This window comes from Lepus europaeus, chromosome 17 (assembly GCF_033115175.1).
Source record: "Lepus europaeus isolate LE1 chromosome 17, mLepTim1.pri, whole genome shotgun sequence".
Taxonomy (NCBI): domain Eukaryota; kingdom Metazoa; phylum Chordata; class Mammalia; order Lagomorpha; family Leporidae; genus Lepus; species Lepus europaeus.
In genome coordinates, this window is record NC_084843.1 from 58,039,006 (window position 1) to 58,051,523 (window position 12,518).

Consider the following 12,518-nt stretch of genomic DNA (forward strand, 5'->3'; position numbering starts at 1 on the left):
TATTCTGTTTCCATATTCAAGCCCATCCTGTTTCTCCTTCATAAATCTCTTTGTAGGGGTCAACGTTGTGGTGTAGTGGGCTAAGCATCTGCAAATGTGTGCAGGTTCAAGTCCCAGCTGCTCCACTTCTGACCCAGTTTCCTGATAATGCACCTGGCAAGGCAGCAGAAGATGGCTCAAGTCTTTGGGCCCACATGGAGTTTCAAGTACCTGGCTGCAGCCTAGCCCAGCCCTGGCCATTGCAACCATCTGGGGAATGAACCAGCGGGTGAAAGATCTCTCTCTCTCTCAAACTCTTCCTTTCAAATAAATAAATAAATCTTGAGAAAAAAATCTCCATAAAAATCAACACTCTTTGGTTTCAGCTATTTAAAAAATGATTAATACTTCACTTAGCACTACTGGAAAAAATGCCAAACAACCCTGATTATAACCATTTTTCAGTAGTAATAATAAACAACACAGTAACATCCATCAGTAGAAAACAATTTATTAAATAACAACTTCAAGTATTAAGAAAAAGAGGTAGAAGCAACTATTTTAACATTAACACTCATTTAGAAAAAACAAAAACAAAAACAAAAAAAACCCTCAACAGAAAGGGAAGGTTCCCCACCAAGGACATGGATACACTGAGGTAAAAATCTCTTACCATGCACAAATTCACCACTTTGAGATAACTCTGCTTTAGAAATGTGTTTACACAATCAGGAAAAATCCAGAAAGGCTCCAGACTAAGGAGTAAATGAATGTGAATGAAGGGGAAACGGGGATATGCCTTTTCAATTTATCAATTCAGAAAAAAATTCTTCTCAAAAGATTAAGAATTATGTTCTTTCATATCAAATCTACTCCAGAATACCAAAAAACTGAATATAAAAAAGGCGGCGATTAAGGGGGCATAAGAAATGAACCAGAAACAGTCAATTCACAGTTGTAGTTTAAAACACTAGGTTTAAAGTGAAAACATTTAGTTCCAGAAAGCAAGGTCAGGAAAAAGACAAATAGCATAATGGCCTTTGGATCAGGGGCCTAATTAACAGAGAGAAGAATCACTTCTAAGTTCTCATCGTAACAAAATTGTGCTTAAGTGATGAAAAAAATCAACTTTATTCTTTCCATCTTTCAAATAAAACTCTTACAAGTAAATTCAACTAAATTAAATTAGTCTTAAAATTTTGGGCTTCAACGTGTGGAGTTCAGATCCAAAAGTTAATCCATTTCTTTAGGTCATGCAAAAATATTTTTATACAACTGATAAATGCAGACTTTACACAGCTTGGGGCAAACCTGTACTTACAAAAACACTATTAAATTTGTGTGGCAGAAGAGTTTTAGGTTTAATAAAATTATTCCAAAAAATAAATAAACTACTGGAACACTGAACACACAGCTCATTTTGTACTTCTTGGACACAAGTTATTTTCACAGTCTAACCAGCCATGTGTTTATATCAAACTCAGAGGACAAGTAGGAGGAGGCACTAGCTAGCATGACAACGTCCAAGTAAGAAAGCAAAAACAGTGCTTTATCCTCTTTGAAAATCACCCAGGATATAGCAAAGACTTTCATGTTCTCTTGATGGAAGATCAATGATGTAAAAGAAATTAAGGAAGACATATTAAAACTTCTATGACATTATTATTTAACAAATTTGGTTTGCGAGACTGCAAAAAAAAAAAAAAGACGGAAAGATCTTTATAACATTCTATGCATAGGTAGGTATTTAAGATTTCTATGTAAGCCGTAAGATTTATACATGTTAGTCTAATACCTTAATATATATAAGCTTTACTTTTTTTTATTTTTTTAAATTTTTTAATTTTATTTTATTTTTTTTTAATTTTTTTGACAGGCAGAATTAGACAGTGAGAGAGAGAAACAGAGAGAAAGGTCTTCCTTCCGTTGGTTCACCCCCCAGGTGGCTACTATGGCTGGCGCACAGCACCGATCCGAAGCCAGGAGCCAGATGCTTCCTCCTGGTCTCCCATGCGGGTGCAGGGCCCAAGCACTTGGGCCATCCTCCACTGCACTCCTGGGCCACAGCAGAGAGCTGGACTGGAAGAGGGGCAACCGGGACAGAATCTGGTGCCCAGACCGGGACTAGAACCCGGGATGCCGGCGCTGCAGGCGGAGGATTAGCCTAGTGAGCTGTGGCACCGGCCTATAAGCTTTACTTAAAAAAACATATATATATTTATTTACTTGAGAGAGTTACAGAGAGAGGAAGAGACAGAGAGGTCTTCCACCCAGTAGTTCACTTTCCAAATGGCTACAACAGCCAGAGCTGGCTGATCTGAAGCCAGGAGCCAGGAGCTTCTTCTGGGTTTCCCATGAGGGTACAGGGGCCCAAGGACTTAGGCCATCTTCCACTGCTTTTCCAGGCCATCAATAGGGAGCTAGATCAGAAGTACAGCAGCCGGGATTTGAACCAGCACCCATTCAGGATGCCAGTACCGCAAATGCTTAACCTACTATACCACAGTGCCAGCCCCAAGCTTTACTCTTAAAATTATCGGGCTGGCACTGTGGCATAGTGGGTAAAGAAGCCGCCTACAGTGCTGGCATCCTATATGGGTGCCGGTTCGAGTCCCGGCTGCTCCACTTCATATCCAGCTCTCTGCTCTGGCCTGGGAAAGCAATGAAAGATTTTGGGCCTCTGCACCCACATGGGAAGAAGCTCCTGGCTCCTGGCTTTGGATTGGCGCAGCTCTAGCCATTGAGGCAAACTGGGGAGTGAACCATCGGGTGGAAGATCTCTCTCTCTGCCTCTCCTCTCTGTTTAACTGACTTTCAAGTAAAATAAATCTTTAAAAAATATATCTATTTAAAAATTAACCTGGGGGGTTGCACTGTGGCATAGTAGGTTAAGACTCTGCCTGTGGTACTGGCATCTTATAGAACACAGGTGCCAGTTCAAGTTCCGAATCCCAGCTGCTCCACTTCTGATCCAGCTCCCTGTTGATGGCCTGGGAAAGCAATGGGATATGGCCCAAGGGCTTGGGTCCCTGCACCCACATGGGAGATCCAGATGATGCTCCTGGTTCATGGCTTCAGATTGGCCCAGCTCTGCCTGTTGCAGTCATTTAGGGGAGTGAACCAGTGGATGGAAGACCTCTCTGTCTCTCCCTCTGTCTGTAACACTGTTTCTCAAATGAATAAATAGATCTTAAAAAAAAAAAAACCCTACCACATGATAAGGAATGATTTTCCACTTTTTAATATAATGCTTTGTCTGAGATTTTAAAAAGACTATAGTGGCCAGCGCTGTGACGTAGTGGGTAAAGCCGCCACCTGCAGTGCCGGCATCCTATATGGGTGCCAGTTCAAGTCCTGGCTGGGCTGCTCCACTTCAGATCCAGCTCTCTGCTATGGCCTGGGAAAGCAGTGGAAGATGGCCCAAGTCCTTGGACCCCAGCACCCATATGGGAGACCCAGAAGAAACTCCTGGCTCCTGCTTTCAGATTGGTGCAGCTCCGGTTGTTGCAGCCAATTAGGGAGTCAACCAGTGGATGGAAGACCTCTCTCTATGCCTCTCCTCTCTCTTTCAAAGAAAAAAAGACATTTAAAAAAAAAAAGGCTATAAATTTGGGGTGAGAGGAGCCAAAAGGGATAAGCAATCATCCCACCAGTACTGGTCCTGGGCCACAGATCAAGTGTACCTTCTTTGCCTTCCCCATTTCACAAACATCCTTCTCCATTTCCTTCCTTCTTTCACTGCTGGCTTAACATTATCTGCAGTGAATTGTTTTCTCTTTCCTTTCTACAATCAGTTCTCTGAAACAGACCCATGGAAAACACAAGATACTAAGCTTTTATATACAAAAGTACATTTTAAATGCTCACAGTGGCACAAATGTGACCACATGACAAAAAGGATATGAGTTTTTCTGAATTTAGATGACCAAGCAGCTTCTCCAAGGGAGCATAGCGGTTTAATGAGGGCACAGAGCCCAGGAGAATCAGTTTATGTTTGGCTCTGGTTATAGCAACGTTAAGACGGCGCCAGTCTTTCAGGAGTTCACCAAGCTGTAAGAGATACAATTTTCAATTATTTGAGTCTCATTATATTCCCATTTGTTCTGACAAAAAACCAGGGTTGTCTTGAATTATCTTCCTACTTTTAAACACAGATTACCTAAAAGATACATAAACACGTTGAAAATTCTAGCCAGTCCGCAAACTTTGCTCACAGATCATCTTCACATATTTTATGTGATACCCTCGTCATAATTTTAAATTACTAATTACATACAATAAAACTAAAAAAACTGATGTCATCTCTACTCACTGTGGCAATGGTTGTTATAGAAACAAAAAGTTGTTACATGGACAGATTTTCAGGGAGTGGCTGAATACAATGTAACAGAGTTATACAACAGACAACACACAACCCTAAGAACAAAATGGAACTACTCTCTATGAATGTACTCAATTGGAAAAGTCTCCAAGCCAATTAAGTGAAAAAACCAAAGCCCAGGATAGTGTGTATATTACCTAGGTTACCAAAAGCTCCAAAATGTGAATACACTTGAAGTAAGAAAGAAGATGAGAGATGCAGTAGGAAGGAGCCTTTTTTTACCATGCATATTTTAAAAACCATACAAACCATACAAAAATGAAACCAGAATTATTATTCAGACTTTAAATGGAAGCATGAAAAAATAGCCATCAGGGAAATGCAAACAGAAACCACATGAGAAATCACCTCACTCAAATTATATGGGCTATCATGAAAAAGACAACAGATAACAAGAGCTGGTGAGGATGTGAGGATGTGAAGAGGAATGTAAATTAGTAGAGTCATTGTGGAAAAAAGTGTGGAGTTTCTTCAAAAAATTGGTATAACTGTTACTAGGAAGAGTTGCAGATTGGTGCCTCCTCACATGGAGCACCAAAATGCTAGGAAAAGAGGCGCAGAATAGAGAGGAGGCAGTGTAGCAATTTACAGTCAGACCGAATTTATTCAGAGAAAATAAATTCATAGATTTATTCATAAATTCAACTGCACATTGATGGAACACGTGGCAGAAGGCCCTGACACCCAGGGGCTGGGCCTTTTTAAGGAGGGCTAGGGATGGGGGTGGGGGTAGGGGACAGCAGGCAGATTGGAATTCCCGGAACTGGTCTTTCAGGTGGCTGTGGGGGGTGGGGTATAAAGGCAATAGGGTGTGAGACCCAACTGAGAGTCAAGGGCAAGGAATACATTCCAGTGTTTATCTATCTTTTGGACAATGAGCAAGAATGGCTGAGGTTACATCCTTATTCCATCAACTATCATGTGATTCAGATATCCCACTCCTGGGTATATTTCCAAGGGAAATGAAATCAGTCTGTCCAAGAGACATTTGTGCATCCATGTTTATTGCAGCACTATTCACAACAGGCAAAAAATAAAACAATCTAAGTGCCCGTCAACTGACAAATGGATAAAGACAATGTGGTCCGGGGCTGGCATTGTGGCACAGTGGGTTAAGCCTCCATCTGCGACACTGGCATCCCATATAGACACTGGTAAAGTCTTAGCTGCTTCACTTCCAATCCCACTCCCTGCTAATGCACCTGGGAAAGCAGCATAAGATGGCCCAAGTACTTGGGGCCCTGCCACCCACATGGGAAACCTGAACACAGTTCCTGGCTCCTGCCTTCAGCCTGGCCCAGACTTAGCTGTTGCAGTCTTTGGGGAGTGAACCAGTGTATGGAAGATCTCTACCTGTCTCTGTCTCTCCCTGTGTCACTCTGCTTTTCAAATAAAGTAAAATAAATAAATAAATAAGAAAGAAAGATATAAATCAATAAATTGTATTCAGCCATGAAAGAGGATGAAAGCCAGTCATTTTTAACAATATACATTATTGGGATATGTTATATCCCTTACTGTAGAAGGTCATATGTTTTGGGATATACATCAAGCACAGAAAGACAAGTACTGCATAATCTCACTCATATGTGGAGCCTAAAAGAAGTTTCTCTCTTGGAAGTTGAGAGTGTTAATAGACAACAGAGGCTGGGGCAAGCAGGGGAGGCAACAATGGGTAAGGGTTATTCAACAGGCACAAAAATAGGAGTAAAAAGCTGTAATTTTATACTGTACAACAGGTGATTATATATAATGTTCACATACCGTGAATTTTTCTTAAAAAGAAAGAAGCTAACAGGATTTTGAATGTTCTCACCAAAAGAAATGATAAATGTTTGAGAAGATAGGTGTATTTCCCCTAATTGGACATTACGCAATGTATACATGTATTGAAACACCACATGATACCCCACAAACATGTACAATTTTTATGCATCAATTAATAATTTTTTTTTTTAAATTTTTTTGACAGGCAGAGTGGACAGTGAGAGAGAGAGAGAGAAAGGTCTTCCTTTGCCGTTGGTTCTCCCCCCAATGGCCGCTGCGGCCAGCGCATCTTGCTGATCTGAAGCCAGGAGCCAGGTGCTTCTCCTGGTCTCCCATGGGGTGCAGGGCCCAAGGACTTGGGCCATCCTCCACTGCACTCCTGGGCCACAGCAGAGAGCTGGCCTGGAAGAGGGGCAACTGGGACAGAATCCAGCGCCCCGATCGGGACTAGAACCTGGTGTGCCGGCGCCACAAGGCAGAGGATTAGCCTATTGAGCCGCGGCGCCAGCCCAAGAATTTTTTTAAAAAAGCGGAATGAAACCCTGTCACATGCTACAACACGGAGGAACTGGCTAAGTGAAACGAACCAGTCACACAAAGACAAATACTACTCTACTGAGTAGTCAGATCCACAGACAGAGAGGAGAATGGTGCTTACAGGGGCTGCAAGAAGGAAACGGGAGCTGTTCCTGTGCTGAGTTTGATTTGCAAAATGAAAAGGTTCTAGCAATCTCTTGAACAGCAATATAAATACACTGAACATTACTGGACTATACACTTACAAATGGTTAAGATGGTAAGTTTCACATTTTCTTAATCAACAATTTTTAAAGAGAGAAATGCCCAGTTAACTCACAGCTCCATCCTGGTTACTTCTAACAAAAGACACAAGGATAATACTTTTGTCTCTTCCTTGATACTTGTCTACCGTGTTAACTTCCACCATCCCAACAGAAGAATGTGCCAATAAATCATTGATGATCTTTAACTGCTGCCTGTACGGTGCAATGATACCAATATCAGAGGGGTTACATCCAGCCTAAACAGAAAAGAACACACTTTCAAGTAAAAAGTTCTGACTTTTAAGATACTTAAGCATTACTGAATTTATTTAATTAAATAAATAAAATATTTTATCATATACTCAACTGACAGTTTTGACAGATGTTCCTATTTCAAGGAGTACACACAATTATTGAATTTGCTGAAAATCTGTGTTCCTACTTCCTCGGACGAGGAACTTGCTCCCTTGATTTTTAGTGATTCTCGACAGAGTAAAGCTTTGTATGCCACTAGAACAGTACTGCCACACACAACTCTGCACTAGGAAAAACGCTTCACTTTGTGCTATCCCTTACAGTAGAAGTTTCCAACAACAAACCATAATGCGTTAGCACAATATAGACACAATTAGAATTATCTGACGTAGCAAAAAAGATATCCTAAGTGGTTATTTCAAATGTCAGCCAAAAAGTTACATGTTTTAGATAACTTTACTCAAACTGAAAATAACTGGCTTCACTCAGTGTCCTTAGGTTAATAAACTAGGTTAACACCAGATCTCAAGCTTCTTAGTCTAATATTGTATTATTCTGGGTTTTAATATTAACTAGCCTTGAAAATTCTTAATTACCTTAATAAATATTGAGGTCAGGAAAATAATGAGTTTGGCTTCTATTATATTGCTCACACCACATTTTTCAACTTGTTCTGGTGCTGGAACCTAAGTAGAAGAACATGTAGTTTGCTTACAACACAATCTCGAAAGCTAAGAGTACTGTAGCAGCAGGCATTGGTGTGGTGGTTAAGGCACTGCCTGGAATGCCTGCATCCAATGTAAGAGTTCCTGCATATGAGCTCCAGCTCCACTGCTTCTGATCCAGCTTCTTGCTAATACACAACCTAGGAAGCAACAGATGATGGCTCAAGCACTTGGGTCCTTGCTACACAAGTGCAAGACCTGAATTGAGTTCCAGGCTCTCGACTTTAGCCTGGCCCAGTCATGGCTGTTGTTAGCATTCAGAGAGTTAACCAAGGGATGGAAGATCATTCACATTTAATAAAGTTAAATTAATTACTTAAATTTAAAAAGAGAATACTGTAAGTGCACAGGTAGCCACAGAGACTGTACTACCAGGTTGGGAGACAGGTGAAAACATCTTGTTTACTACTTGACAGGATCAGCTCCCACTGCTAGTTCACTCCCTAAATGTTTACAGTAGTCAAGGCTGAGCCAAGGCAAAACCAGGAGCCTGGAACTCAATCTAGGTTTCCTACATGGATGACAGGGACCCAAGTCTTGAGCCATCACCTGCTGCCTCCTAAGGTGTGCATTACAGAAGCTACAGTCAAGAGTAGGAGCCAGAAGTCAAACCCAGGTACTCTGATGTGGGACACAGAAGCATCTTTTAAGTTGAAGGTGGGGCCAGCATTATGGTGTAGCAGATTAAGCTTGTGATACCACCATCCTATATGGGAATGCTGGTCCAAGTTCCAGCTGCTCTGCTTTCAGTCTTTTTGCATTTGTTTTGAGATTTATTTTATTTACTTGAAAGACAAAGTTAGAGAGGGAGAAGGGGGTGGGGAGAGGGGGAGAGAGAGGGAGAGAGGGGAAGAGAGGAGGAGAGAGGGGGAGAGAGGGGGAGAGAGAGAGAGAGAGAGAGAGAGAGAGAGAGAGGAAGAATCTTCCATCCATTGGTTCATTCTCCATAAGGCCACAACGGCCAGGGGTGGGTCAGGTCAAAGCCAGGAGTCAAGAGCTTCACCTAGGTCTTCCACATGGCTGCAGGGACCCAAAGACTTGGGCCATCTTCCACTACTTTCCAGGGTGCATTAGCAGGGAGCTGGATCAGAAGTAGAGCAGTCAGGACTCAAATTGGCGCCCTTATGGGATGCTGGCATTCCAGGTGGTGGCTTAACATATCACACTGCAATGCTGGCCTCTCAATCTAGCTCCTTTCTGATGTGCCTGGGAAGGCAGAAGATGACGGCCCAGGTGCTTGGACCCTTGCCACCATGTGGAAGACCCAGATGGAATTCCTGGCTCCCAGTCCAGACCTGGACATTGTGACCATTCAAAAAATGAACCAGTAGGACAGAAAATAATCTCTCTCTTTCCCTTGCTTTCTGTTATTCTGCCTTTCAAATATACATATATATATGCATATGTATGTATGTGTATATATATATATAAATATATATAAAGTTGAAGGTGAAAGAATCAACAATAACAAAAAGTGATATTGGTTATTTTCATAAACCCACAAAGAGGTAACCCATCTTAAACATGCTCCATGTAATTCTGGCTAAAATTTCTAGGAAAGCTGACAACACTCTGCTTTTACTGATCCACATTTCACCAGAATCACAAGCAGAAAGATAAGTAATTGCCCAAGTCCCCACAATAAAGCACAGCATGAGGACTCAATCTTACATCTGACTCCAATATCTGTGTTCTTTCCATTTTCTTAGCACTATTTTAACAAACAATGGAGCAGATAAGCTTCTCTAGGTTCTACCACACCCAATAAAATTCTCCAAAGACTACTTCCTTCCTACACCTCCCATGCAACCTTGATGATTTCTTATGTGGAATTCCTGACATTATAAACCTACCCACTGCATCTCTATTTTAAAAATTGACAAAAAGGAATGAATTTGATATATTTTCTGTCGACTTGAAAACCCAGCCCAGTATCTATGTCAGTATCTTTCCTAGGCAATATAATTATACCCGTGAATTCACTTTCTGGGTTACTTTTTTCAAAAGTCAATTTAGGGGGTCGGCACTGTGGCATAGTGGGTTAAAGCCCTGGCCTAAAGCATCGGCATCCCATATGGGTGCCAGTTCTAGTCCCAGCTGCTCCTCTTCCGATCCAGCTCTCTGCTATGGCCTGGGAAGGCAGTGGAAAATGGCCCAAGTCCTTGGGCCCCTGCATCTGTGTGGGAGACCTGGAAGAAGCTCCTGGCTCCTGCCTTGGGATCGGCACAGCTACAGCCATTGCGGCCAATTGGGGAGTGAACCATCGGATGGTTCTCTCTCTGTCTCTACCTTTCTAACTCTTTCAAATAAATAAAGTAAATCTTTTTTTAAAAAAAGTCAATTTGGGAGTGAGTGCTCTGCTCAATGATTATGTCTTTGACTAGGATGTCCATATCCTTAATAGGAGAGCCTGGTTCAAGTTCTGACTCCTCTGCTTCTGATCCAGCTTCCTGCAAAATGCATATCCTAGGATTCAGCAGATGTTGGCTCAAGTACTTGAATCCCTGTCACCCACATGAAAGACTAGGGTGGTATTCCAGGTTCCTGGCTTTGGCCTGATCCAGCGCAAGCCGCTGCAGGCATCTGGGGGACTGAACCAGCAAACAGAAGAAATCTATTTCTCTCTCTTTAAAAAATTTTAATATATGGTTCTCCTTGAACATGTATGATTCACCTTTATTACAAACACTTTGCAAATTAAAAATTGGGATTTTTTCAAAAGATTTATTTTATTTGTTTGAAAGAGTTACACAGAGAAGTAGAGACAAACAGAAAGAGAGCGAGCGAGAGAGAGGTCTTCCATCTGCTGATTCACTCCCCAAATGGTTGCAACAAGCCAGAGCTGGACTGATCTGAAGCCAGGAGCCAGGAGCTTCTTCCAGGTCTCCCAAATGGGTGCAGCGGCCCAAGGACTCGAGCCATCCTCCACTGCTTTCCCAGGTGCATTAGCAGACAATGGGATTGGAAGTGGAGCAGCTGGAACTGAAACCGGCATGCATATGGGATGCCAACACTGCAAGCTGGAGCTATAACCTGCTGTGCCACAGAGCTGGCCCCTAAAAAATGCTTTTTTTTTTTTTTTTTTTTGTAAAAAAAAAAAAATTCTAGGATTTGTCACTGTACATGTGAAACGAAGGAATAAAATTTAAAAAATTTTAGAGTCAATTTAGGGGCAGGCATTACAGTGCTCTGGCTTACGCCATCTCTTGGGATACCTGCATCCCATATCAGCTATTCCACTTCCAGTCCAACTTCCTGCTGATGCATCCTAGGAAGTAGCAGACGATGGCTCAAGTACTTGGGCCCCTGTCACCACATGGGAGACCCAGACTGAGTTCTAAGATCCTGGCTTCATCCTGGCCCAGCCCTGGCTGCTGTGGGTTCCAGATGAAAGATTTCTCTCTCTCTCTGCAATTCAAGTAGATGACAATACACTTCTTTTTTTTTTTTTTTTTTTTTTTTTTTGACAGGCAGAGTGGACAGTGAGAGAGAGACAGAGAGAAAGGTCTTCCTTTTGCCATTGGTTCACCCTCCAATTGTCGCCGCGGCTGGCGCGCTGCGGCCAGCGCACTGCGCTGATCCGAAGGCAGGAGCCAGGTGCTTATCCTGGTCTCCCATGGGATGCAGGGCCCAAGGACTTGGGCCATCCTCCACTGCACTCCTGGGCCACAGCAGAGAACTGGCCTGGAAGAGGGGCAACCGGGACAGGATCGGTGCCCCGACCGGGACTAGAACCCGGTGTGCCGGTGCCGCAAGGCGGAGGATTAGCCTAGTGAGCCGCGGCGCCGGTGACAATACACTTCTAAAATGTCGATTTGGCATTTATCAACCCCCAAAATACACCTCCTCCCAAAGATACTGAGCCTCTACAAAGAAAAGTCTCTATGCTGAAGTACGAGGAGTACCACCAGTTCTACCTTTTACCTTAGAAAGCCCTGATGGAACACATACTAAAGCAAACTGAGAAACTGAAATAACAGGACAAAAGGAAGAAAAACTATTTTTCTTACCTTGTCTGTATTCAGAAAACAAATAGGAATGTTTGGTTCAAATACTCTAAGCAGCCAAGGAGTATCAGAGTAATCAGCATAAAATTCCAGCTCCAGCTTCACATCTTTGAAATTAGGGAGGTTTATCACGGCACTGGCCACCTTGTCTGAGCCACACTCCAGCTTCCCCTCATAGGTTAGCTTATTACTCAAGGACATAATTTTACTAAGAAAATGGACAAAAAATCATTTTAGATTCAACAGATGACAATAAATAGGAGACGTACGCACAGCTAACACATACACATACCTGTTCATTCTGTATTGCACGGTTAATTGCACCACGGCATTCTTATTCTGCTCCAGCCTCTTAAATAAGCTTTCACTCATGCCAAGATCTCTGTCAACAAATAAAATTCGGGCTTATCAGCATAGTGGAAAGGATCAGTATTTCAAGAATACTTCAAAAGAATTCAGGGGCCCATGCTCTGGTACAACAGGATAAGTTGCCACTTGGGATGTCTGCATCCCATATCTAGCACTGGTTCAAGTCCTGACCACTCTGCTTCAATCCAGCTCAAGTGCTTGGGCTCCAGCCCACCCACATGTGGAACCTGGATGGAACTCTGGACTCCTGGCT

At 42.4% G+C, this 12,518-nt stretch overlaps 1 protein-coding gene across 5 annotated transcripts in view; it reads right to left on the reverse strand.

Moving 5' to 3' along the window:
* Positions 1–488: 488 nt before the first annotated feature.
* Positions 489–12,518, reverse strand: part of DNA2 (DNA replication helicase/nuclease 2) — a 57,848-nt gene continuing 45,818 nt past the window's right edge. For 3 of the 5 annotated variants that reach the window (XM_062214757.1, XM_062214759.1, XM_062214762.1), the window contains 6 exons: positions 12,189–12,278; positions 11,900–12,104; positions 7,761–7,850; positions 6,984–7,166; positions 3,881–4,029; positions 489–1,595 (listed from right to left, as the gene is read on the reverse strand). In XM_062214757.1, the coding sequence (XP_062070741.1) occupies positions 1,529–1,595; positions 3,881–4,029; positions 6,984–7,166; positions 7,761–7,850; positions 11,900–12,104; positions 12,189–12,278 (784 nt within the window). In that variant the 3' untranslated portion in view covers positions 489–1,528. Of the gene's footprint in view, positions 1,596–3,880; positions 4,030–6,983; positions 7,167–7,760; positions 7,851–11,899; positions 12,105–12,188; positions 12,279–12,518 lie in introns of those variants that run through there. The other 2 variants (XM_062214758.1, XM_062214760.1) reach the window with 2 other exon arrangements.